At 48.1% G+C, this 27006-nt stretch overlaps 1 protein-coding gene across 11 annotated transcripts in view; it reads left to right on the forward strand.

The window, feature by feature from the left end:
- The window catches only part of MOK (MOK protein kinase), a 44771-nt gene extending 19295 nt beyond the window's left edge, over positions 1 to 25476 (forward strand). For 4 of the 11 annotated variants that reach the window (XM_074365010.1, XM_074365011.1, XM_074365009.1 and 1 more), the window contains 10 exons: positions 9673 to 9762; positions 11170 to 11240; positions 17913 to 17991; positions 18121 to 18169; positions 19798 to 19976; positions 21373 to 21474; positions 22335 to 22508; positions 23065 to 23188; positions 24684 to 24884; positions 24969 to 25476. In XM_074365010.1, the coding sequence (XP_074221111.1) occupies positions 9673 to 9762; positions 11170 to 11240; positions 17913 to 17991; positions 18121 to 18169; positions 19798 to 19976; positions 21373 to 21474; positions 22335 to 22508; positions 23065 to 23188; positions 24684 to 24884; positions 24969 to 25049 (1150 nt within the window). In that variant the 3' untranslated portion in view covers positions 25050 to 25476. Of the gene's footprint in view, positions 1 to 4854; positions 4955 to 9672; positions 9763 to 11169; positions 11241 to 17912; positions 17992 to 18120; positions 18170 to 19797; positions 19977 to 20050; positions 20910 to 21372; positions 21475 to 22334; positions 22552 to 23064; positions 23189 to 24683; positions 24885 to 24968 lie in introns of those variants that run through there. The other 7 variants (XM_045505767.2, XM_074365013.1, XM_045505770.2 and 4 more) reach the window with 7 other exon arrangements.
- Positions 25477 to 27006: the final 1530 nt, after the last annotated feature.

The raw sequence follows: 27006 nt of genomic DNA on the forward strand, positions 1-27006 counted from the left end.
GTTTCCCTCTGTTCTGTCGTTTCTTCCTCTGTGTGTTCTGAATTCTTTGTGTGTGTTTGTCTTCCCCGTCTTCACCTTTAAACTACATGTGGCAGGGAATTTGGTGCACAGTGTACTGACGGTCCCACATCAGAGAGCAGACTGCCTTAAGCAGCCACCTTTGGGAAAGGCAGCACAAACCTGGCAGAGCCGAGAGGCCTTGGAGCAGCGCGGGCGCTGGCTTGCACGCTGGGGAGGCCCGGAGACCCCGCCGGCCGCCCGGCAGCGCGGGGGGCAGCTGCACTCGCAGCTACAGCAGGACTTGCCAGCTGTTGTTTTGGTGACGAGACAGATGCAGAAGGCGGACCGGACAAACAGCCCACAGCCTTCACGCTCTTCTGAGACTTGCTGTGTCCGAATAACGCACAGTCAGGTTCGCTCTGTTGAACCAGCCATCAAGGAGCGGTCACACTTGGTCCCAGATGTGCCTTCAGGAAGGTGGAGATACCTGGAACACGTTTTAGAAACGTTTCCATCCAAGGTTAGACACTTTAAGGAGCAGTCCTTTGGTGGGGGGACGGGCAACGCTCAATTTGTCTGGAAAAGTGCCTTCATGTAACCTTGGTCCCCGAGGAGAACGTGGAGTTACTGGAGGGACGTGGCTTCCTAGCAGGCAAGGGTGTCCTGGATCCCCCGGGTCCCCGACACTGAAAGGGCCCTGGCTTCCATGTTGTGCGGTGCTTAAAGACTAACCAAGGGAATGACTGGAAAGCAGCTGGCGAGGTGGGCGGGGTACGGGCCAGTGGGTGGAGGGGAGCCTTCACTGCTGGGTGTGCCATCGTTTGTCCTGTTTCAGAAACAGTTCATGCTCCTTGCCTGAACTTTAAAGGTGATTGATTAGAACACATATTTTTCTTTTAAAAACCTATAATAAGTAAAGGTTTTTAATAAATACCACTGAATCAGTGATACTTTGCCTTTTTTTTTTAAGTTTGTGTACGTGGGGGATTACTGGCTTTACTTAAATGGAAGTACACTTCGAGCTCGTGGCATTTTGTGGCTCTCTGATGTACGGAATCGGTGATAGGGTCTCGAGCTTAGTTTTGCTAGGTGTCTGCTAGCCTGTGCAATCCAGACCCAAGGGGAATTGGATTTGGGGTTTTTTCTTGTGGTTATTTGCTCTTGATGTATATGTTCAAAACTATAGGAGATGATGATCCAGTGCTGTTGTTATGTATTTGGTCATAGTTCCAGCTAAAGCTGAGCCGGCTCTGGCAATGGGGAGCATTTTCACGTTGGCTCCTGTTTTTTTTTTGACACCCCCCATCCTTTTTCATTTTCTTTTTCTTTTTCTTTTTTTTTTAACACTTTTTTACTTTTTGGTACTCCGAGATTCTCTAAGCTCATCTTGTATTTCTCCGGCCCCTAGAATCTTCCATTTCTCGAAGGAGTTTTGGTTCCTTTTACTGGAGAAAGGTATTTAGAAAACAAGACTTTGGCACCAAGCACGCTCGTTGCTACTGGAATGTCAGTGCCTCTAGGTCCTCTCAGCAGCAGAGCCAGTATGCGGGTGTCCTGACCCATGTACACCCTCCTCATTAAATAACCATGAGTGTAAACTGATGAAAACATACGACTGAGTGAATAAATAAATTGGGATGAGGGGAAAATTCTTCCTGATAGAAGAATTCCAATTCATAAATATAGAAGGAATGAGGGAAATAGAAAGTCTTCATCAGAATACCACAGTGGTAATTTCTGTAGGTGAGATAAACCGATGAATGCTAAAATTAGTAGGTGAAACTTCAAAGGGAGCAGAATTTCTGCACAGCTGCAAATGATCTCCCCCCAAATATTTATTAATTCCTGTGGTGGTTTTAACTTATGTCCACAAATTGTCTGATAGTCCTTCCTCCAGAAGGTGGGGCTTGGTTGCCTTCCTTTTCAGTGTGGGCTGGACTTGGTGATTTGCTTATACAGGGTAGAAGGTAGAAAGGGAAAGACAGGAACTTTACAGTGAGATAGCTGGTAGCCGCTGCCCTAACTGAATGATTAAGAGTAACATCATCAGTAATGAGACATGTGCCCTCTGATAAAATGGGGCAGGAAGAGCTTATCGCCCCCACGCTGTTCTTTCCCGGAGATCCACAGTCTCAGCTGATTTATGAGAATATGTCAGAAGGGCCCAGATTGAGGGGCATTCTGCAAAATGCCTGCCCAGTGCTCCTCAAAACTATGAAGGTAATGAAAAACAAAGTGTGGAGGTGACTGAGGGGACATGACAGCTTAATTGCAGTGTGATACCTGGATCCTGTAAGAGAAAAAGACATACATTGGTGGACAAGGGGAGGAAATCCAAATAGTCTAGTAGAGCTGACAGAGTTGTATCAGTGCTAGTTTTTGGGTTTGACGGATGTTATGTAAGATGTTAACATTAGGGGAGCCGGGTGAAGGGGATTTCAGTACTAGCGATGCAACTCTTCTGTTAAATCTAAAATAATCTCAAAATAAAAGGTAAAAAACAACTCGGAACAAACAGAAAATGACCATAGGAGATCTGGAATGAGTCATATTGCACATTGTTTCTTTCATGAAAAAGATGTTATTATTTCTGATTTACAGGAAAAAATGACTATATTTCTAGAAGAAAGACAACTGCCTTTGGTGTCATTTATAGGAATATTGTTGCTGATAATTTATTGGATGTTTCAGTGTCACTGTCACTTGATCCACAAGTTTTATGCTGGTCTTTGGTTTTATTTTTGCTTTTCAGCCATGAAAATTCTGTTTCTAGCTTTTAGAGCTCTGGAGTGTCTGTCATCATTACTAAACAATTTGATCTTATCACTTGGGGAATAATTTCTGGTCCCTCTAGAATTCACGTCTGCCCCCCTCATCGTCACCTAGACGAGCCCTCAGCGTCCCCTTGTGTGGCTGCGGGCGGCAGGACAAGCTGAGAGCCGCCAGCAGGCTGACCTCCACCTCCTCCAAGCTTTACTTCTACTCCTTTCTTTCTGCTCTTACTGAAATAGAAATGGATGGGTTTTGCAATAATCATTGCTAGTATGAAGTCCAGGTAAAGTAAAATAAACCAGCTTGTTTGCGTCGGGAAGGGTACTTCAGCTCCTGAGGCCTGTTTTCCTCGGAGCCGCTCACAGCCGTGGTTTGGGGATAACGAGGTCAGTTACTTGAGCAAGGGCTGCAGCATGACCGTGCCCTTTGATAACTTTTTTGGTATGTCTTCAGAATCTCCACTTGGACTCACCAGGAGTACACAGTTATTAAGAGGGCTCTTTCTGCTGCGATTGTATTCGGTATTCTTCCTATAGAAATATTATAAAGAAACAGAATGAGTCATTCAAAAAAATCCCTAGTCTCGTATTTAGGATCTCTGTGTCCTGAAGCAGCAAGATGAACAGGTGCAGATCCTGGTCACAGGTTACCAGCTCAGACCCTGAAGGCAGAACTGGCAGCTCTTCCTCTCTTAGTTGTGTGACCTTAGACAATTCATCCATCTCCCTGGGCCTCAGTTTCTTTCTTTATGCAGTGGAGATCAGCACAGTATCCACCTCATAGGGTCATTGTGAGAGTTAAATAACCAAGTAGTGGATCAACTTGTCACGTGACAGATGGTGAGGGTTAGTTGGCAGAGTGGTTTGAAGGCTGTGTGGAAATTTGAAGTGCGATAATAGCAGTGATAAAGATGGAGATTACAGCAGTTGTTCCCTGAACATCTGGTGCCCAGCGATGTGTGAACTATGGACACATCTTTTAATCCTCAGCGCAGCCCTGGGAGAGAGTCTTCCTTCGGATTAGGGACCAACCCACAGTGAGAGATGAGTCCCTCACGTGCCTGGTGTCGGCCAGCTGGTGAGGGGTGCAGCCCAGTGTGGGCCCCAGGTCTGTGCAGGTCCAGAGCCCATGTCCTCTCCAGTGCCCCTCCGTGCTGCAGGAGGTAATGCCGCCTTCTGCCCTTGACTTGGAACACAATTTTTCTCAAGTCACATCACTAAATGGTCTTCAAATTACTTTTACAAAAATGAAAAGTCTTCTTTGTAAGGTCTTAAATAAAAACAAAGGTAAGAAATTCATGAGTCACTCTAAAAGCTCTTTTACTTAAAAAGAATATAATTGTAAAAAATTTCAAATATATACAAAGTAAGTGGACTAGTATGAAGAACCCCAGATACCTGGCAGCCACTATGAACAACCCTGTAGTTTTCTGTTGTTGTTGTTAATCCTGTAATTTTTATTTAACCTATAGCTCCACCCAGTCTCTTTCCCTACTTGGTTATGATTATGCAATTTTTTAAAGGCAAAATTTGCATACATTGAAATGCACATTTTTAAACTATAATTTTGGCAAATAGATATCCCTATGTAATCAAGACATAGACTATTTCTGTCACCCTAGAAAGTTCCTTTATGTCCCTTTACAGTCAATCCTCCACCCCCATCCCAAGTAGCACTATTCTGGGGTTTGTTTTCTTTTCCTTTATCCTATTCTAGAAATCCGTATTAAATGGAATCTCACAGTATGTGCTCTTGTGTCCAGCTCCTTTAGCTCAGCATTGAAGTCTTTGAGACTCACCCACACTGTCATATCGGTAGTTTAGACCTTTTTCCTGATAAGTAGTATTCATTCCAGTCTGTAGCTGCAACACAACTTATCCAGTCCCCTGTTGATGGAGTTTTGGGTTTTGTTCCTGGTTTTGGGGCTGCTATGAATAAAGCTGCTACAAAACTTGTTGTGGTTATATGTTTTCATTTTTCTTAGGTAGTTACTAATTACCTAGAAATAGCATTGCTGGGTCAAAGGGTAGGTGTATGTTTAACTTCATAAGAAACTGCCAAGCTTTTTTCCAAAGTGATTGCTTGTGCCTTTGTATATTCCCACCAGTGGAGAATGAGAGTTCCCATTGCTCCATATCTTCAGCATTTGGTGGTGTCAGTCTTTAAAATTTTAGCCATTCTGGTGAGTGTGTGTTGTTAACTTCACTGTGGTTTTTGTTTCCGCCTCCCTGATGACTAATGATGAATACTTATTCTTGTGCTTGTTGGCCATTCTCGTATCTTCTTTTGTGAGATGTGTAAAAGTATTTCCTTCTTAAATGTCTGAAGTATTTCACCAGTGAAATCATGGTGGTAACAAACTGGAAACGAAAGGAAGTGGTGGAATGTGTGATGACACCGTGGTGGATCGGCACCATGGAATAGTAAATAACCAAATGGAACTATGCCAGATAATTTGGGTTTTCATACATTTTTAAGGCTTTATTGAGAGATAATTTACATGTGATAAAATCCACCCGTGGTGAGTGAGTTTTAGGAGATCTGTGTAGTGGTGCAGCTCTCACCATGACGTCATTTTAGAACAGTTCTGTCACTTGTGAGGAGGCTTTTCTTTGATAAACATAGGGCTGTTCTGATTTTCAGCTTTATTTTGGGTCAGATCTGGTAATTACGGTTTTCGAGGGATTTGTCCACCTAGTCTAAATCGTTGTATTTATTGGCATATGTTTCTGTGATGCTCCCTTGCGGCCTCTTCAGCATCTGACTGTCATGTCCCCTCTCCCGTTCCTGGTGCTAGTGTTTTACGTCTTTCTTCCCCCCTTGGGTCTTGCCAGGAGTTTGTTGGTTTTACTTACCTTTTCAAAGAACCAGTTCTGGGCTTTGTTGATTCTCTCTGTTGTTTCTGGTTCATTGATTTCTGCCTTTTCTTTATTATTGCTTTTCTTCTACTTACTTTGGGTTCAATTTTCTCTTCTTGTACTTTCTTAAGGTGAAAACTTAGATAATTGATTTTAACCGTTTCTTCCTAACATAGGCGTTTGATGTCATAAATGTTCTTTTAAGCATTGTTTTACTTGCATCCTATGAGTTTTCATATGTTTTGCTTTATTACTTGGTTTGAAATGTTCTCTGATTTCCCTTGTGATTCCTTCTTTACCCAGGGGTTATTTACAAGGTTGTTATTTAATTTGCAAATATTTAGGAATTTTCTAGATTGCTCACTGTTGGTGGTTTCTAATTTAATTCCATTGTGGTCAGAGAACACGTTCTGTAAGTATTCAGTATTTCGAAATTTATTGAGACTTATCTTTTGGTCCAGCATCTTGTTCATCTGCATGAGCGTTCCACATACACTTGAAAAGCGTATTTTGTCTGTAGGTGTTGAATACACTGTTAGGTGAATGTCATTTAGGCACAGGTGGTTAGCATTGCTGTTAGGGTCTCTGTATCTTTACTGGTTTTTTCCATGATTGTTGTACCACCTATGGTGGAGGGGTGTGGACGTCTCCAACTCTTTCTTCCTTTAGTTTTGTCAGTTTTTACTTCATGTATGTTGAAGCTCTGTTATTTAGCAATACACATTTGTAATTGTCGTGTCTTCCTCACGTACTGACCCTTCTATCATCATGAGATCATAAATAGTAGCAATCTTTATTTTGAAATCTATTTTGTCTAATGGGAATATAACCACTTCCTTTACCCTTTTACCACTTGAGGACTTTCTTCCTACAGGTTGAATTGGTTAGAAAAACTTATTTTCCATAAAATCCTTCCAATGAAATGAAATGTTGAAATTTCATAATTAACTAAAAAAACTTTTTAAAGACTTAGTCCTAGTAATATAATCTTTTCCAGTTGTAGGAAAAGGCCATTATGGTAGGTATCATCTGGTTCTTTTTGAAGCAGAGGCTGCCTAAATTCCTGTATCATGATAGTTTGTTTCCAGCAGAACAGTTTGAAAAATAAACTGAATGCCACTTGACCACAAAAGGCAAAGAAAAGTGGTTACTTGCGGATTTTTAGATTTTTTCCTCATGACTTTTAAAAGAGGGAGCAGAGTCGATCTGCATTTTAGTGAGGCCTGCTGCTGAGATGGAGGCAAGCAGTGCCGCGGTGGGCGTGCCTCTCTGCTGTTCGTGTGAGTTCCTTACTTCTGAGTGAGAGCCTGGCGAGGCGTAGGACGCTTCTGTCTGCAGTGAGTGAGATACGTTTCAGGGTATTGTAGCTGGTTTTCATACTAAAGATGAGAAAAGGGAGTATTTGTTTGTCTGAATGACAGCTGTTTGACTACCTGGTTCTAAAATTTTTTTCAGATAGGGTCTTCAGAAGCTAGAACTGTTGCTTCCTGCATTGGTTTCTTGCTCTTTCCACCTAAAGAAGAGCTTCTCACCCTCGGCATTACTGACATCTGGGCGTAGATTATTCTTTGTTGTAGGGCCTGCCCTATGCGATGTAGGATATTTAGCATCATCCAGGAGCTTGGGAAATGTTGGTTTAAATAAAGGTAAAGTGGTTTCTTTATTTTGCAGGATTTTTGAAGGCTCTTAACATCAACTGTAAATTGTCAGTCTCCAAAAGGAACTAGAGTGGGCCTGTCTCAAGCCTTTTGAACATGAAATTTATTCACAAAGCATTTTCCAGAGAAATAAAATTTGGTGGGACACATTTTGGGAAGTGCTGTTCTAAAGGCATTCAGGGGAGGCCAGGGTGCCGGTGAGGAGCAGGTGGTGGGCGGTTACCAAGCTGATAATGATGAACTGACAAGGTCGTGATCTGGTCCCTGTACACACCAACCAGTGTGGCTGCCTGTAATGGGTATTAGAATAGTGAAAGGCTCACGTACTGGAGGGTAAATAGCTGCTATCTTGAGCCTCTCGAGTGCTACCCCCACCCCCACGCACTGTGCTTGGCCCCTTGCCCAGCACTCCCCAGTCCTCTCCTCTCTCCAGCAACTGAAGGGGTATGGTATCTGATTCACAGGGACCCCACCCCCTCTTTTAGAATCCTGTGCCAGCATTGCGGGCTGTGTCTTTCCTGGTTGGCCGGTGACCGTTGTGTGCAAGTTGCTAGTATTTTGAATATCATCCTGGATGTGAGGGAGGGAATCCGGGAGGACAGTGTGAAAGGGGTGTAGAGCTTTTAGTCAAAGACGCCCTTACACACAGACAGCTCAGGTTCTTAGATACCAGGCTCCCGTCTGTTGGCTAGAAGGAGAGAGGCTTAAAATGTTCGGCCATGCTGACTTAAAAAGATAATAATATACTATTGGATATAACTGCCCTTTGAAGAACCAGACCAAATGCTGAGCTTTACACTGTATGGCAAAAGTTGGTGGAACAGAGTTCTGCTCAAAGAAAGGATATTTCCAGAGTTAGTTCCTTCCAGGGCCTGTGAGACAGGCCTCTGGCGGGCCGAGTCGTTCCATTGGGTAGGCCCCATGGGGAGCAGCGTCTCTTGTAAGAGCCTGTCTGGAGGGTAGTGACAGTCAGCTTCTGACTGCTGGCCTCTGTCACTTGTATTGTTGTGCTTTGGGATGTGAACACTGTGGCAGGCAGAGCAGTCTTCATCAAGAAAAGCCTGCAGCAAGACACACCTGCTGTGAGAACACCTGTCACCAGGTGAATGACATTGAAAAAATGCACAGCTTTCATTAAAGGTATGGAGAACGTTTTGGAGGTTCCTTAAAAAACTAAAAATAGAGTTACTGTATGATCTAGCAATCCCACTCCTAGGCACAGATCCAGAGAAAACTCTAATTCAAAAAGACACATGAGGGGGGAGAGTATAGTTCAAGCGGTTGAGTGCATGCTTAGCTTGCAGGAGGTCCTGGGTTCAATCCCCAGTATCTCCTCTAAAAATAAATAAACCAACCTAATTACTTCCTCCCACCCTCCAAGAAAAAAAAAAACAAAAAGACACATGCACCCCAATGTTAACAGCAGCACTATTTACAATAGCCAAGACACAAAAGCAACCTATCTGTCTGTGACAGATAATTGGATAAAGAAGTTGTGGTATATGTTCACAATGGAATATTACTCAGCCATAAAAAAGAATGAAATAATGCCATTTGCAACAACATGGATAGACCTAGAGATAATCATACTAAGTGATGTAAGTCAGACAGAGAAAGACAAATATCATATGATATTACTTATATGTGGAATCTGAAAAAATGATACAAATGAACTTGTTTATGAAACAGAAATCACCTCACAGACATATAGAGAACAAATTTATGGATACCAGTGGGGAAAGTGGGCAGAGAAGGGCAGGGATAAATTAGGAGTTTGGGATTAACATATACACACTACATATATAAAATAGACAACAAGGACTTACTGTACAGCACAAGGAACTATGTTTAATATCTTGTAATAACCTATAATGGAAAAGAATCTGAAAAAGAATATATATATGTATATATAATTGAATCACTTTGCTATACACCTGAAACTAACACAACATTGTAAATTAACTACACTTCAATTAAAAAAATTTAAAAAAAAAAGGAAGGCTGAGTATGAATCTGAAATGGTTATTTTCAGATGGTAAAGTTGCTCATTGCTCAGTTGGTTTAGTTCCCATAAACTGATTAATAGGAAATTTTAGTATGTTTCTGTATTTATTAATATTTGTTTGGGAAACCACCAAGATATTCTTTCAAAAGCTTAGATGGGAAAAGTTTGAATATATGTCCAAAGCTATAGGAGCCTTGATTTTTATAAGATAATGTAGAGACAAAATATGCATAAGTTCAACTAAAGAAAATCTGATTAACTTGCTTGATGTATTTGTGAGCTTTTCAGTTGTGATTATGGTTAATAAATAATGGCTTAATAACCGTGACTTTAAAGTTGGCCTGAATTGTGAGGTTATCTGTTTTTACCTACACAATAGTGTCGAGCAAGTGAACAATCTCCGGGAGATACAAGCTCTGAGGCGTCTGAATCCACACCCGAACATTCTTACGTTGCATGAAGTGCTTTTGTAAGTATATTCGGGGCTTTAAAAACTGCCTACATTGGATGATAATTATTAAGTCTCTCTCTAAGAAAGAAAGGCATGGTAGACATTTTTGATATTTGCTTTGTGGTAGCTCAGAGAGTAATAATTTTGTTTTATCTTAAGTCACTCACTTATTTGGGCAGATGTGCGCTGTATGTGATTCCTAACGTGGAAGTGCCTTCATTTAGGGGACCCCAGGTCATAAAAGCATAAGTAATTCAAACGGTTCCTCTCCTGTAGTGCAACTGGGCCTCCCTGCAGACGGTGGAGGCGCCGGGTGTCTGAGTCGTGACCTCCTGGGAAGCCTTGCTGTTGTGTGTCAGGGATTGAGCTTGCTGTAGCCCTGCCATTGCCATCTCTGTACAGTCTCTTGTAGCCTTTCTTAGCCTAATTGACATCATTCCAGGGGGTTTTCATTTCTGTTCAAATTACAGACAGGTTTACCAGTTGATCAAGAAGGCGGGGTGCTGGCAGCTCCCCATGGGGCTTCTGGCCCCTGGGCTGGGGACAGGGCTGGGGTTCCAGGGCCTGGCTCCCTGTGGGTGGGGTTCCGAGAGGTTCCCGCCCCAGAGCCTGGCCTTTGCACCCGGCCCGGAAACAACAGGCACGGACAGTCACAGTGCAGGAGGTTTTAATCAGAGGGCTGAGCAGTGCTAAACTTAGGCTGCAGTGTCTTGTCCTGGCTGGGTGTACTCCTGGCTGGCGTGTGCTGAGCGCTTAGCCTGGGCCAGGCCGGAGCCCACAGTCCGTGTGCGAGGCGCAGCCACCGGTGCAGGGGATGCGCCCGTTCACCACCACCTGTGGGCCTCTTCTCGGCCCGCGGGGCAGCGGGGACCCTGTCCAGCCTCCCGGAGGTGCCCCGGGGTGACTCAGGCCCCGCTGTCCGGGGCCTAGACATCATGCTGGGGTGACGTGACTCATCTTTCTCCTCTTTGCCCCTGATTGGATTTTGGGTTTCTCTCCCCGCACTGTCAGGTGTCCCAATTATAGGGAAGTAATTTAGGTAAATTAAAACTAAATTTGCAGCCATAGAGCAAGAATTAAAGCTTACTTTATTTAATTGTTTTGCTTGGCCAACTCCTCAACCTCTTCTTTCTGCTCGTAGTTACTTTTATGTTTTTAAGACCCTTCTCTTTAAAAGTTGGAGGAGGGTAGCTTTTAGAGGTTTTTGGTTTTTTTTTTTTTGCCTAAAGTGGATTTTCACTATTTTAAATTATTTTTACCTGAAATACTGTTTGAAAATCAAAACTTCTACTGTTTCAGCCATTACCCGTTGGTCTGTGTCTGATGTGGTAGTGCTTTGTGTTTATCAGAAATGTTTACAAGTGACTTACATGTTTATTTCTGATTAAGACAAGAAAAAAATGTAAAACCTACTTTCTTCTTCAGTGACAGAAAATCTGGTTCTCTTGCACTAATATGTGAACTTATGGACATGAACATTTATGAGCTAATACAAGGTACGTAGAGTAATTTGAAAACTAATCTAAGCTCTTTTAAAGACTGTAGTTCGCATATACTTTGGTTTTAGTTCTCAAAATCGTTAGTCAGCCTCATGCCGTAGTTCTGTATAAAAATACAGTGGTCAGGGGAGGTGTTTTTTCTAGAGTCTTGTCTACTCAGAACACGGCTGCAGATGAGAAGTAAAGCCACAAGGCCCTGCGGCTGGCTGGGTGATGTGGGTGAGGGGCGCACAGGGCAGCAGACAGCTCAGGCCTTCCTCACTGCCGGGCCCTGCGGGAGACTGCACACCCAAGCCTGTCCCCTTTGAGGGTCTCTTCCTGGCTCTGCGGTTGCTTGATGTTCTAGCCTGTGCTTCAATGTGAGGCAGGGCTCTCTTCCCCAGACCGTCCCTCTGAGAGGGAGCCTCCTGTTCGGGTCCTTACAGAGCCCCCGGGGGTAGGGGGCGCTCCTTCACTTCCTCTCTTTTGAACAATGCCGCCCTGTTTAGGAAAGCTCGTTTCCCTGATGAGGTCGCGGCTGGTTTTGGAAGCTTAGGGAGGTCACCTGAGGGAAGAGGAGAAAAGGAGGGAGATACCCTGCAGTCTGACCTCTCGGTGGCGTTAGACGCCAGGACAGATGAGCCTGCGTCACTGGGAAAGCTGTTCAGGAGGTGCTGTGCTGTGCTGTGCGGGCCACGTTACACGTCTCCAACAGAGGGAGAGCGGCTGCCTTCTGCACGTGAGGGGCCACCTACAGTGGAAACGGTCTTAGTGACGGCGGCATAGAAGATTTAAAACCTGCTGTATAATGCTCTCAGACAATTTCGGCCCAACTTGAAGGTGACGTGCTGGGGAAGACAGATTGAGGGGCTGTTCTTGTGATGAGAAAGATACTGATGTTGAAGATGCATGTGAAGAGTTCAAATAAAATTATTTTAATGAAGTGAGAGAGTGGAACAAAGCATTGTATCAAATTAATTTATCTTACCTGTGATTTCGAATGTGTTTTAGTAAATTACTAATAAAATAAATATTGTAGGTAGGTAAGTTTTTCTATATCTGTAAAAGTTGATGTAAAACTTTTGGATCCAAAAACTTTTTTTGCATCTTTTGGAGAAAATAGAAGATTGCCTTATATCTGGGAATATACGGTATTTCTTGTAAGTTACAAGCCTTGTGTATTTTATTCATAGGTAAGCCCCTCACTCAGTTATCTGTTTAATCTTGTTTTAAGTACAGTTCTCAATAAACTTAGTCATCTGGTTTCTTGGCCTAAAATCCGTTAAAAATAGAGCTCTTAGGAGGAGGTTCTCTAACTTGGCATGCCAACAGAAAGTGACAGGTGACAATCCGATAATGGGGGAGGGGACTGAAAATACAAAACATGTACCTGAGGCCAAAGAAGAAACAAAACAAAACCGAGAGTGGTCTGGGCAAATAGCTGGAAGTTGCCAGAGTCCCCAGGACAGGTCAGAGAAAGTGCAACCATGGAATGGGTGTGGTGCTAGCCCTAGTACTGCTTCTGTAAATGGTGATGGGAAAGGTGGGAAAGTGAATGAATTGTTTTTAAAAGATTTCCATTTAAAATGATTAGTGTAGAAGAGGGTTTTATGTTCAAGGAGTAAATCTCATTTATCTGGAAATTCCACGTAAGGTCTTACTCCAAACAGCCTGGATAAACAGGTGTTACCCTACGACTGCGTTTTCAGATACATGCTATCTGACATAGAGTCTTCACTCTGATTCTCTCTGTGTGTATACATACATAACAGAGTATCAGGAGAGGGTATCAGACTGAACCAAGAGAAGACAACCACTGAACTTTGCAGTAATTTACGATAATCTTATTACCAGGAAGCCAACATTTTGCATCTTAATGAATCTACACAATCACATCCTTTGTTTAGTAACAATTTTCTTGTTGTTAGGTGTATGTCTTTTATTAGAATTTTGATTGTTGCTTCCTAGACTGTGGTATTTTAAAACTCAAGGAGAGGGAATAATTTCTGGCAAGTTTCTGTGTGTTTAGATTTGAGAAAGCTTTGTTTAGAAATAAATGTCTTTAATTTCCCAGTTGTAGGGGAATTGTATAATTGGAGAAATTGAATTCATTTCTTTTAGTATCTGTCTACAGAGAGAAATTGCAGAAAACAAACTCTTGTATTATAGCTCAGCGGACACTCGTTCATTACGTGAACACCAAGTGTCTACTACAGAACCCAAGATGCGCCAGTGGTAAGGAGCATCTGAATTTCAGAGATGTTAAAATGTGGGACAAACAGCTCACAGTGACTGTGAGATACTGCATATTGAAATACGCATCCTGATTTCAGAGTTTTTAAAATGTGGGAGAAAAAAAAGTCTGCCTTAGAATTGAGGAAATACAGTCGTCCCTCAGAATCTGCAGGGTATTGGTTCTAGGGTCTCCCCCCCCACGCTCAGATACCCAAATCCGTGGATTCTCAAGTCCCTCATGTAAAGTGGCCCTCCTTTCCACCAATTCCACAGCCACGGATTCAGCCCACCATGGGAACCTCATATGCAGAACCCGTGGATGTAGAAACCACGGACACGGGGTGCTGGCCACAGTGACGGTGATGATGATATGTAGCAGGTCCTGGGTGCTAACCACGTGCCAGGCGCTGTTCTGAGCCCTCGATGGGAATTAGCTCATTTTACCAGGCAGATATTCGTGGTCCCCCTTTAAAGGTGATAAAAAGGAGGAGAGAGATGAGTAACCTGTCCAAGGTCAGTTACCTAATTAGAGACAGAGCTGGGGGTAGGATGCGGGCAGTCTGGTTCCAGAGTCTTGTCTTAACCACCACGCACACTGCCTCTTGACAGCCCATCGTGGAACCAGGAAAGCCCTGGTTGCTCAGGCCACTGCTGGCCGCTTTAGGGCCACGTAGCCTCCTGCCTCGGCTTCTCTCTTGACAGACTTGGCCACCCAGACCCAGAGACTCTCCCCTGGCGGCATGTGGCCCAGAAGTCCTCGTCACCAGCCACCTTCTGGAGCATAGGTTGTTGTAGGTCCACTGGGCTGGCCTTGTCACCTTGGGGTTATACCTTTTAGAGTCTGTGAGTGGGCCAGGTGTCCTAAAATAAATCCGCGATACTGGGGGGTGAACCAGGAAGGGAGAAGCAAAACAAGCTTGGTTTGACTGGAAGCAAACGTGACAGTTCAGTCCCAGGACGGTTTAGGGCAGGGTGCCTTATCACCGTGCAGCCTAATGATTTTGCATGACAGTACTGTGTCAGATTAATTCAATCTTGTTTTTATAGGTTATCAGATCCGACTCACTGATTGTAAGATGCTCTATTTTTTTAAGTACCAACAAAAAGGAAGAAAACATTAACAATTCTGCTCTGACACTTAGCTTTCTTATCACTTAGCAACTTTAGTTCTGTCCTTATTAAAAGAGCTTTTTGAGAACTACTTAGAGTTTCCTCCCATGTCACCGTCCCGTCATGCATGTATGAGGAAAGTGGAGGTGACGTCAGTCTGTCACGGCCTTCCTGACACTCCCTCAGACATTTGACACAGTGGTCGGTGTCTTCGTTTTCACGGTGTCGGTCTCTGTGCCATTCAGAGTGAGTGACCCAGCCTTTTTGCCACGGGGATTTTCTTCCAAGCCGATGGCGCTGTCCTGTTAGTTTTAAAGCTGCTGCTTCTGGGAAGTGCTGTTCCCGTGTGGCCATGTTGACGCAGCGTGGATCACCCGTATCGCAGAACCACTCTCCGGGTCCAGCACTCACAGTGCCGGGTGTATGTAGTGATGGGAGGCGGTCACGCTCCATGAGCCTTTGTTCTTGTCTGTGCAGTGGGGATGGTCATTGTGTCTGCCTCTCAGGGGTGCTGTGAGGAGTAAACCAAGTAGCACGTGTGGAGTGTTTAGAGCAGTGCCTGGCTGGCGAGGTCACTGCCGTTATCGTGGGAACAGTTTGTCACAGGCTTGCTCTGTGTTACTGTGTTTCATCTTCCCAGTTCTATGAGCTCCACTCCATTTGGAGGGAAGGAAATTGAATGTCAGAAGTTACAGCACTTGCCTAAGATGAGCCAGCTTCAAAGAGCGGAAGCGGAAGGACCCCATCCTTGAATCTGTCTTGGTTGATGAGAGAGGGGCCCTGGTGACGTCCGGCTCCACGCTGATCCTGACGTCCCACCTGCTGGCTCTGCCTGTGAAGACCTCTTCCCTCTCTCAGAGCAGTGTGGCCTAGTGCACAGCTCTCCTGTGGAAAATACCGCCAGCAAACGTGCTTACTGGGTACCGTGGGGCAGAGCCCCTGGGCCCAGGCGCCTTTGGCTGTGCCCTGGTGGAGCCAGCAGACACCCCCAGGCCTGACCAGGAAAGCCAGGCCCAGACCTGGGGCCAGAGCCTTGTGGGAAGGGGGGTGTGCTGGACGTGGTGCGCAGCGCCGGCTACCCTGGCAGTCATGTTCAGTCAGTGCTGACAGCCGATGTCACAGTTAACCGTTGTTAGTGTTTTCACATTGCTGGATTGTATGTGACATTCTTTAGAATCTTCTTAAAGAGAATATTTGGTAAAAATTAACTTGCTAAAGTGAATTTGGTCGGGAGAGCCACAACAGACCAGGGAGATGCTGTTTGCAGTCTGCTGGCATTCAGTAATTTCATATGAGGAACTTAAGAGTAGTTTATTAATTATACTCTATTTATTTGTTTCAAGATGTTTATAACAAAAATCTGGTGGGAACCAGATGCAGCCTTGGGCCTGGAAAGTTAGGATCTTGTTTTGGAAAAACTGTTGTGAAGAGTTGATAGTCTTTCCTCTCCTTGTTGAGGGTGTGGACTCCGATGGTCCAGACCAGTATCCCGCATGGTCCATGCGGTTCCCTCGCTCCACTGTAGCCCCTTATGCAGGCAGGGATTCCTACGGAGGGGCCAGGGAGAGAGTCGTGTCCTTGCTCCCGGGGCTACAAAGGGGTCGAGGTGGGTGAGGTGGGGGATCAGACTCAGGAAGAGAAGAAGGGTAGGCACCTGAAAATGCCCTCACACCAGGGGCTGGAGGCAGCTGGAAACACAGGCTCCTGGCCCACCTGCCTAGATTTGTGGTTCGCTAGGTCTGGGTTTGGGCCTTGGAATCTACCTTTTAAAAGCTCCCAAGGTGATTATGAAGATTGGATGGATTGGACTTTTCCTAAAAGAGCCCACCTGTCTGGAGTTCAAGTTCAGTTGACTATAGTGACAATATTATGCCACAAGTAAGGTGTGGACATGGCTGGGAGGGGTGCTTCCAGGAGCAGAAAGCATGAGTACAACTGTTCACATGTGCAGCAACGTCCACAGATGGGTGGGACTGGAGCATTCGGGGAAACAAGAGGGTGTGGTAGGCGTGGTCCCCAAAGGGAGGACTGGGCCCAGGAGCCGGTTCTGAGAATGTGTTGGAAAGGCAGCTTTGGGGGCCGCACAGCAGACTTACTGAGCCAGAAATGCCTGGGGGTGAGGGCGGGGAGCACTCTGGGTCTTCACAAGTTCCTGTATCCTGAGAGCCCATGTACCAGCGGGGATCTGCAGACAGGGGTCTGGGGAGTCAGGCTGTTTAGGGGGCAGTGAGAGCCCTCTCAGAGGAGTGCCGAACTTCATGAAGCTTCATCCAGCCTCCTGTGTAAAGTTTTCTTTCTTCTCACCTTTATGTAGATAATTAATAAAATTACAGGATTCCTTAAGCTAGGGAAAGCTGACAGTTTTAGTTTTAATTCTTTTAATTAAATTTTGGAAAACATGATAAATTAAGTGAAATGGGATAAAAAGATTATAGTATGACATGGAAAAAGTTCATTTCACTTAGACATTTTATAATTTAAGTTACATTCTATTGTTAACATGAACATTCTTGTTACGCAGAAAAAAGAATGTGTTTATTTTTTTCAACAGAAATTGCAAATTTAGGACCAAAAATGTCAAGTGGGACATATGCTCATGGAGAGAAAAGTGGTTTTCTGAATGGTTGAGAGTGGATACTTTGCTGATTTAAAACTTAATAACCGAAAAACATAGACCTTTGAAATTAAAATCAAGTGAAGTGTGACATCGTCCAGCATGAGGGTAGCTAGGATGCTGGAGTGTAGTGTTGGGAGTTTTAGAGCATCCTGAACACGGCAGGAGGGGAGGAAGGTGTGGAGAGCAGGGCGAGGGACGGCGCCCCCAGGCGCAGGTGCCCGCAGTGCGGTCAGGATCGCTGCCTCTGTGAGAGGAGCCCGCGGGCTGTGAAAGCTAAAGCCAGCGTTGGTCTTGTCGGATTAAGAAAACGTACTCTTCTGAGCTGTGTGGTGCCACCCTTAGAAATGGAACCCTCCGTTTAGACGGGAAGCTGGGGAAACACTGGATTTGCACGTGCCTCCGGACAGCTCCCAATCCCGCATCCTGCGTTAGAAGGCGCGTCCTGGGGCCGCCTGAGGCCGTGTTGTCCTGCTGAGCTGCCCTGTGATTGCCGCTCTGCAGTCAGAGAGGCATGGCGCTGGGATTTTAAGTGAAATCGTGCCAGTCTCTCGAATTTTAACTGGCATATTTTGTAGATAGACTCCGTATTTCCTAGAACTACTTCAGGTGGTTTTTCACTGAGAAAGTCAGATTTTTGCACTGTTAATAAAAATGGATTCTATTTTGGTTTCAGTAAAGGGGGTGTGGACCATTGGTAACCATATTTGGCTGCTTCCTTGATCACACAGGGAGAAGACACCCATTGTCAGAAAAAAAAATTGCGCACTATATGTACCAGCTGTGTACATCTCTCGACCATATGCACAGGTACGCACTTGGGGACTTGGCGGCTTTCAAGTTTAAAAAATGTATTAACATTTATTAAAAATACAGCATACAAGATTTTGAATGAATGCAGTACCATTAATTCTATCCTCCGTTTTATGTTGCATGCAGAAATGGAATATTTCACAGAGACGTAAAACCAGAAAATATATTGATAAAGGTAAGAATCTTTAAATGAAGAATTGGTATCAGAATAGAGGTAGAATATAAACTTTTCCATCAGATGTGCTTTCAGTCCCTGATAGCTGGATACCATGTCTATTTTAATTTTTTTTCTTCCAGTTTGGAAAAACAGTTTATTTAATAAATGCCATCAATGTAAGTGGACATCTGGAAAAAAGTTATCTTAGGTATCCTTCTAATACTATATGCAAAAATAAACTCCAGTCAAACTATCTTTGTAAAGTGGAAGAAGCAGGAACCGAGTTCAGATCTGTCTCACTCGAAACCCCTGAAACTATACATACGTGAGGTGCGCAGTTCGATGCATTTGGGTGTAACGTACAGCATCCCAGTCAGGTCAGCAGGCAAGTCCATCGCTCCCAGAAGTTTCCTCTTGCCCCTTGGTGACCCCTCCCTCCTCATCTCTTGTCCCCAAGCGAAGACTGGCTGACTTTCTGTCATTACAGAATTAGTGTGTATTTTCTGAAATGTTCTATAAGTGGAATCTGATGGTATGTACTCTTGTTTGTGCCGGCTCCTTGCAGTCAGCGTCATTTTGAGAGCCGGCCACGTTACAGGTGTGCCGCACCTTGCGGAGCCGCCCCACGGCTCTTGTGTGCTCGGTCCTGTTTCTGCCGGTCTTCTGCTGTTTTGCGTCTCAGTTTGGGGAATCTCTCTAGGCGGGTCTTCAGGCCCCCTGGTTCTTTCCTTGGCTGTGTTTAGGCTATTGCTGAGCCTATCAGTCATTTTAAAATTTTTGTTAAAGTGTTTTTTTTTTATTTCTAGTGTTTCCTTTTGGTTCTTTCTTAGGGTTTCCATCTCTCTGCTTATGTTTTCCACCTGAACTTGCATGCTCTTTACTTTTTCCATTAGAGCCTTTGACAAATTAATTATAGTTATTTTAAATTTCCTGTCTGGTAATTCTAAAATTCTAAAACCTGTGCTGTATTTGAGCCCAGTTTTGATGCGTGCTTTGTCTCTTCAGACTGTGTTTTTTCTTGCCCCTTAACATGCCTGGTAATTTGTGTTGAATGTATCGGGAATGGGAACAGAGGTAAAAGGCGAGCAGAGTAGGTTTCCTGCGAGTCTGGTGAGGAATAGTGCTGTGCAGTGTTCGCTGTGGCTGTAGGTGCCAGAGGCTTCAAATGTATTGACAGCATGCGTTTTATTACTTGAATGTGAGGGGTAAAGAAGGTGGAAGAAATGCCTTGACACCTGTTTCCCTGGGCTGTCTGTCCTGCCCCGGCCCAGCCACCCCCGAGTGGGAACCACGCTCCCAGAAGTGCTGGACAGAATGGGGGGTTTGAGGCGTAACAGGGGATGTGACCAGCGTGTGCAGCTCGTTTGTAGACTTGCACTGGGACTTCAGAGTTTCTGAAGCCAGTAGACATTTTGAAATATCTGTAAAACGTAGCCAGAATATTTGTAGATGTGTTCCACTGAATAGAAACACCACTTCCTCTTCTGTTAGAGGCAGTTTCAGGTGCTTACAAAGCCAGTAGTTTATATTTTACAAGCTAGTTTAGATGTCAGAAATTTTCCCATTAGTGTGTAAATATTTGAAATGGTTGGTGTTACAAGAGCTACTTGACAAGGTGTTATTTGTCCCTGCTCCCCTCCTCGCAGCAGGATGTCCTGAAATTAGGGGACTTTGGGTCCTGCCGGAGTGTGTACTCGAAGCAGCCGTACACAGAGTACATCTCCACCCGCTGGTACCGGGCCCCCGAGTGTCTCCTCACCGACGGCTTCTACACCTACAAGATGGACATGTGGAGTGCCGGCTGCGTGCTCTACGAGGTGGCCAGGTAGCGCTGAGCCGGCCGCACGCGGGGCACCCCGCCTGCCGCTGGACCTCTGCGTCGGTGTCCTGAGGCAGCTTGCGCAATGGGGCTCGGCCGGTCCAGGGGCTCTGGGCCAGCCCCTTCCTTTGCTGCACAGGTTTTACTGTCATTCTTCTGTCGTGGCTGTTTTCTAACGATGGAAACTGTGTTGGGCTTTCCTTTTCCTTTTTGTCAAGTACTTTTCCTTGTTTGCTTGTCATGGAGAAGACGACTGTCAGTTACCTGTTTCCTGCCAGCCCGCCCGGCCCGGGGTCTGTGGGCCTTTTCATTTGGTTTCATCAGTGACACAGCTGATTACCAGATTCAGGAGCAGAGTAGAAGCGTGCTCACTGCCACTCGTGGGGCCTGCCGTGGGGAGGTGTGAGCGGTGGGTCCCCAGGTCTGCCCTCAGCGGCGCAGCCCTCCCAGGTGTGAGGACGGGCTGGAGTCCAGCGAGTCCCAACCCTGAGTGTCCTCCCCTGCAGCCTCTGGATGGAGCAGAGGCTGGGGGAGGGGAGGAGGGCCTGCTCTTCTCCCAGGCGGAGGGTACTGGGTTGGAGAAACCCAAGGAGGAAGTGGATCATGAAGAGGTGGGTGAATTTAATGCCAGGGTGACGCGCAGCAGAACGCAGAGCCCAGCACAGGCAGCACCCAGGCCGCCTGCTCCTGCCTGCTCGGCTGACCCCTTATCCTTCAGGGCCCACCTTCTGATTCTGTGTCGTTCGTACTGATAGGTGAAAGGGGAGTGACGCTTTCACTGCCGCTGAAGTACCAGCATACAGTCTCTCCTCGTGCTGAAGTCCTGGGAGTCAGTCGAGGGTGTTAAAGGGCTTAAGCGTTAAGTGCGCAACGACCAGCGGCGTCTGGTCTGAGTCTAGCTGCCAGCGGTGACCCCATGGCCTCCGCCACTGGGATCTGGTACTTGCTCGCCTGTGTTTTCTCTTCTTCCCCGAGAGCCGTGAGATGCTGCTGTTCTCTTGGCTAGAAGCTAGTCTTACTGCCAGAGCCAGATTTTTAAACCCTCCTTTGTGGCGTGTAGTATGTTACAGGTCTGAAGTCTTTCATCCACAATTCCACAATCCTTGAAAAACTCCAAACCCAAAATGTTCCTTGGAACTCAGTTGGTAGCAAAACTTGACCTGGCCCAGCCTGAGTTTTTGTCAGTGAAACTCTCCTGGGCTGTGGGAAGACCCTTGGTGGTTACATCTCGCAGCCGGCAGAGACCCGGGCTGTGCGGGCAGAGGGCTCTGTCTGTCTGGGACAGGAGATGGAGGAAGACCTATGCCCCAGGGGGATGGAAGTCACCATGCGGGGAGGGCTGGCACCCCGGGTTCCACCTGGGCTGCTGCCCTGACCACAGCCCCCGGTTGCACCTGCCCAGCCTGCAGCCCCTCTTCCCTGGAGCCAATGAGCTGGACCAGATCTCCAGAATCCACGACATCATCGGCACGCCTACTGAGAACACCCTTGCCAAGTTCAAGCAGTAAGTGCACCTGCTCCCAGGAGTCCCCCGGGACTCACCCTGCCAGGCCAGGGTACCTCACCCCACAGCCTCCCCTGCGCCTGCTGGGCACCACTGGCCCCAGCACGGCTGCCCAGGCAGAGCCTCCTCACAGCCCCCCTGAGGGCTGGACAGTCAGGTCTTGTCCCCTGAACATTTGCTAGGATATAGAGGCCTCTGGGTGAGAAAGGTCGTCAAGCATGGGCTGCACGCATGGGCTGCACGCAAGGGCCCAGTGTAGCTGCCACCCAGCCTGCTGTGGCCACTCCGTCACCTGGACGGGGACTCGGGCTGGGGGCTTCCAAGGGAGGGCCCTGTGAGGGGAGTAAAGAGATGACAACTATTTTGGACTCTTTTTCTTTTTTAAACTTTATTTTATGCTTCTCTGGTGGGAGTGAGAGATTAGTCTTTTTGAAGAAAAGTATTTTTCTTACATTTTATAGCATAACAGATTTCATGATCTCCCCCACCTTTTTTTAAAAATAGACTTCATTTTTTAGAGCAGCTTGAGGTTCACAGAACACCTGAGTGGAAGGTATAGAAGTCTCGCGTGTGCCGCCTGGCCTCCCTCACGGCGCGCGGCCTCCCTGCCGTCAGCGCGGGCCCTGGGGCACATCTGCTGGGGTCCAGCCTGCACTGGCACGTCACTGTGACCCAGAGCCCACAGTGTCCGTGTCGGTCCACTCTTGTATTCTCTGGATTTGGACCGCTGTCCAGTCCCCCTCCCTTTTGTGACCGTTAACCATTACCTTAAGTGCAGGCCCCACAGAGTCGCGATGACGGACCTGCCATGTGCTCCAGTGATGGTGTGATCGTTTATTATCGTTGGGCTTTTAATACAGGTCGAGAGCTATGAGTTTTGATTTTCCTTTTAAAAAGGGATCAGGAATACCTCTCCTGACAGCCAGTTTGTCTCCACAATGCCTCTCCCTCCTGCACGCCATGGTGGCCTATGACCCAGACGAGAGAATCACTGCCCACCAGGCCCTGCAGCACCCCTACTTCCACCAGCAGAGGTGGGCACGCTGGCGGGGCCCCGCGGGGCCCGCGGTGGGGCAGGTGGGTTCCAGGAGCTGTGCCAGTACCTCAGGGAACCCCCAGCCTGCCCCTTCTGGTATAGTCTCCCGAAAGGAGGCTGTCAGCGGCTGCGCAGGGGGCAGAAGGAGGGCTCTGTAGCTGCTTTCCCGTTGATGCCAAGGCTCAGTTGTTTATAGACTCGCGAGTCATCTTGTGCATGTCCGGGTAAATGGGGTGAACGCGCCGTGAGGTCTGAGGGCACCTGGGCGGCATCTGGCACCGGAGGGCATGCGAGTCCACACCCGTGTCCACTGGGGTACGTGTGACGAGGGGGTTCATCTTCCCCAAACCTCGAGTGTCTGGGGGGGTGGACCCCTCCACTCCCGGCCCAGAGACAGGCAGAAGCAGGAGAGGGAAAGGGCTCCTCGGGCAGCGCACGCTGGGGAGGGGAGGCAGCGACAAGGCGCTCACCGATTTGGAGACAAAGAAGGCAGACAGGCTACAGGCTGGTGGGTTCTGAGGGTAGGCGCCCCCTCCTCTCTACCCTCCCTGCAGGGCCACCGAGAAGCAGGCTCTGGCCAGCCACTGGAGGAAAGCCACAACTTTCTTTCCAAAGCACCCTGTGGCCCCGGAACTACTCAGCAGCACCTGGCAAACTCCCAAGGAGGGCCAAAAGCAGGTACTGAGAGCGTCGGTGAGCTGAGCCCGGGCCGGGTGCCCTCGAGCCTGTGTCTCTCAGGCCAACACCACCTGTGGAGGGCATGGCTGGCTGGGCTGCCGCGTCTGTCAGGGACCTGCCACCCCGCCAGACAGCGTCTCCCTGTGCTGGGACACGGGCAGCCCGGCTGCAACTGTGCCAGCCCTTCCTGCCACTCTAGCTGAGATTGACCGCATCCCCAGGTGGGGCTCTGCACACAGGGCCAGGGTCTGAGCCAAAGCAGTGCACATGTCCCCTCCTTGTGCCCTCAGACCGGCCCAAGGAGGGCCACAGAGAGTCTAACTCTGGCCTAGGTGACCATTCCCACTTGGCCACTGAGCCCCTGTGAGAGCAGCAGGCTCCAGAGGGGCACGCTGACCATCACAGAGGTCATTTTGCACACTTCTGGTTTAGAAACCAGAGTGTTCTTTTCAGATACTGTGTGGCCCCCATTTGCTCAGTTCCCCCAGTTTTCCAGGTGTGAGCTGGCTCCAGACTGGCAGCTGTGCCCTTCCATCAGTTATCACTCAGCCTGACGCTGAGCGGCTGTGGCTCTGGGCTGAGGGCTGAGGGCCCAGATGCACTTGCAGTCAGGTTGTTTTGCAGAAACCCAGGCCCCCCGTGTCCAGCCCGCTGCTTTCCAGCTCTGTTTGGGAGTCCAGGAGGCAAACGTGTTCAAACCCAGGCTCCGCTCCCCCCGAACCTGCTTTTCTCCCTGTGCTGCTGTCTGTCCTTCAGCTGCTCAGGGCCCTGAACCCTGGACGGACCCCACCCCACCTCTGGCCCGAGCCTCGCCCATCTTGCCCCGACTGCCGCCCCTGCGGGGCCTCCCCTTCCTCCTGGGCAGGTGCCTGGTCAGGTGTTTGACGGTCTCTCCTGCTTCCATCCACTAAAGGCGCCCCCTGCAGGTGGAGACGAGGCCCAGGCTGGTCTGTGAGGCCCACTTGGCCGAGGTTTAGGCCTTGCAGGCCCAAGTCTCTGTCTCAACTGACCACTTGTTTTGGCTTGTGGTGCCGTGGACGATATGTAAACAAATGGTGGGGGTGGATTTCAGTAAAACTGTGGGCCCTAAAATTTGAATTTCATGTAGTTTTCACATGCCAGGAAAATTTCCCAACTATTGAAAGGTGTGAAATCCATCCTTAACTCACTGGCCACAGAGAAGCGGCCACAGCCGCTCTGGCCACCCTCCAGGAATTAGAGTAGGTGGCGTCACCGTGGCCTCGGCCCTTGCAGAGCTGCACGCACGGCGCAGCTCGGCCTCCCCCGATGTTAGTCCAGGCCCTGGCCTAGTGAGTGACCGCCTCACTTGTGGGTGGCTGGGACCTGGTGTGTGTGTTCCAGTCACCTTGTGGTCACACCTCACGGTCAGGAAATTGTGTTGGCAAAGGTACTACGAAAGAGCTGCTCTTGTTTTTCCTAATTCCCATGAGCAGGGAATCATCTTCTTTTCAACTGGCCTTTGTTTTGTTTCAAGAAACAGCCCCTAAAGCAAGAGAAGGACCATCCTAGGAGACCAGGACCGGCCTACCTGATGGAACTGCCCAAACTTAAGCTGGCGGGAGTGACCAAACTGTCCTCATACTCCAGCCTGGCGCTGCAGTCAGTGCTGGCCCCAGGGGCAAATGGCAGAGTCCCATTGCTGAGACCCCTGAAGTGTGTTGGTGCAAACCAGAAGGTAGGCTTCCCCCCCCCCCGGCTTCCCCTGGCCGCTCCAGCACCCATCCTGGCCCTGCTGAGTGCCTGTCACTTTCTTTAACAGACAGACGCACAGAAGGACATCAAGCCGACCCTGAAACAGCGTCGCCTGCCCACGGTAGACCGGAGGGGCGGAGGCTGCTGACCAGCACGCGTGCGTACCTGCCCCGAGGGCGGGTCCAGGTGTGGCCCCGCCCAACTGCAGGGAGGGGCCTGGCACCTGGAGAGCCCGCCTGCTGGCCAGCGCCGCCCACTCAGCTTGGAGCCGGCTGCCGGCATCCTGAAGGCAGCTGTACCGCACGTCCGAGTCTAATACAGTGTATAACCACCTCATTTTAGGGTTTTATTTCGTTTTCGTAACATAAGAATTTGGGGCAGGGACTACTTTGTAATTTTTTGTATTAATCAAAACAGAAATTATACTTTATTATGTATTATTTAGGCTCGGTTTCACCGCGGGCGCCGTGGGCCTTCTTCAGCACACCACCAGTAGTGCTGAGAAGGCTTCAGCTCACGCGCTGTACCCTTAAAGACCCCTGATTCTTATTAAAAAATAAGCTATCCTTACAGTATTTCATTTTAATATTTTCTGAGTTACATATGTCCTGACTATCCATTCCTTTAATTTTACTTTTGTGAGCTTAGCAGGGAAATTGATTTTGTTAGGAAGACTTTGGTGTGGCTTCATTCTGTGTTGCTTGCAAAACCGCTGAGGAAGGAGCACAGGCTTGGGCTTGGTGCCCTCAGGGCTCAGTGCCTCCTGGGCGGGGAGGATGGAGCCAGGTGCCTCCTCCCGTGAGTAGAGAGCCCTGCTCCCTGCTGGCCTGTGGGTGCGCCCGTTTGGGTTCAGGGGTGCCAATGACAAGGGGGGTGAGGGGACGGGGCAGAGGGGCGGCCAGGCAGAGGGGACAGCCATCGAAGCCCCCATTTGTCTGGGAATGTAAGCTGGTAAGTGGATGTTCCTTCTCATCTTCGCAAACTTATGAATCTCCCAGGTGAGTTTTTGCCTTCCTGTTCCCTTTGTAAGGCAGATCTGTGGGGTGGGTGGTGCAGCTCAGTGGTAGAGCGTGTGCTTGGCATGCACCAGGGCCTGGGTTCAATCCTCAGGCCTCTGTTAGGCACAAACAAAAAAGAAATACAACTACTAAAAAAACAAAAAACAACAAAGATCTGTGCCACCCTTCCATACACTGTCCGGTGACCGCCGCCTCGGGCCCACCTGACAGCCAGGGAGAACCAGGAGTGAGGGGAGGGCGGCACTGAGAGAAGGACGGGCCCCCCCAGGCGGGGCGGCTGCAGCATCTCAGTGGTACGGGGAGCGGGGTTCTGGGCATGTGGGCCCTGTGGGGGCAGAGTGGCCCAGGCAGGGCAGATTCAGGACCAGAAATAAGGCGGACGGGAAGGGGGATGGGCCTGTCGGAGCTGGGTGCCCCCTGGAGAGGAGTGGGAAACAGCTTCCTGTGAAGCCCATCCGAGCCCCTGGGGGGGTTTTCAGGGCTGCCTCTGTGTGGCAGTGGCAATGGGGCGGGACGGTGCCCATCCACCTCCGCAGAGGGCCCGGGAGCCCACCATGCGAGCGCTAAGCGGGATCACTTAGAGAAATGTGTTCTAGGCACTTCGTGGTTTAGTCACACCATAAAAAGGTCTTCACAGGGGCCAGCTGTATATCTTTTAAACTAAGTTCCTCTGCCTGGCAGCAGCTACACACAGATCCTAGTAACTTGTGGGCGTCTACCAGGAGGTGTGGGCGAGACCCCTGCTCCGAGCTGGTTTCAACCACATAAAAGCCCCTTGTGATGTTGCCGTGCAGCTAGCAAAGCTTGTTCGTACTCACCCCAGAGGTACATGTGATCCCAGGATTTCCATGACAAAAGACGGCCTCGTGGACTTGAAGCCACAGGGAGACGGCTGGCTGACACTGGGTCTGTGCACACGGAGCAGCTGCCACAGAGGCCCAAGATGGGGGAGGCCGCATGGAGGGTCTGGAGAACCAGAGAACTCTCCCCATGAGCCCATCTCAAATCGGGCTGACCGATGGAGAGGGCTGTGAGGGGCATGGCGTTAAACATTCAGTTCAGCAAAAAACGTGAAAAACTGAGCCA

This window comes from Camelus bactrianus, chromosome 6 (assembly GCF_048773025.1).
Source record: "Camelus bactrianus isolate YW-2024 breed Bactrian camel chromosome 6, ASM4877302v1, whole genome shotgun sequence".
NCBI classification, from domain to species: Eukaryota; Metazoa; Chordata; class Mammalia; order Artiodactyla; family Camelidae; genus Camelus; species Camelus bactrianus.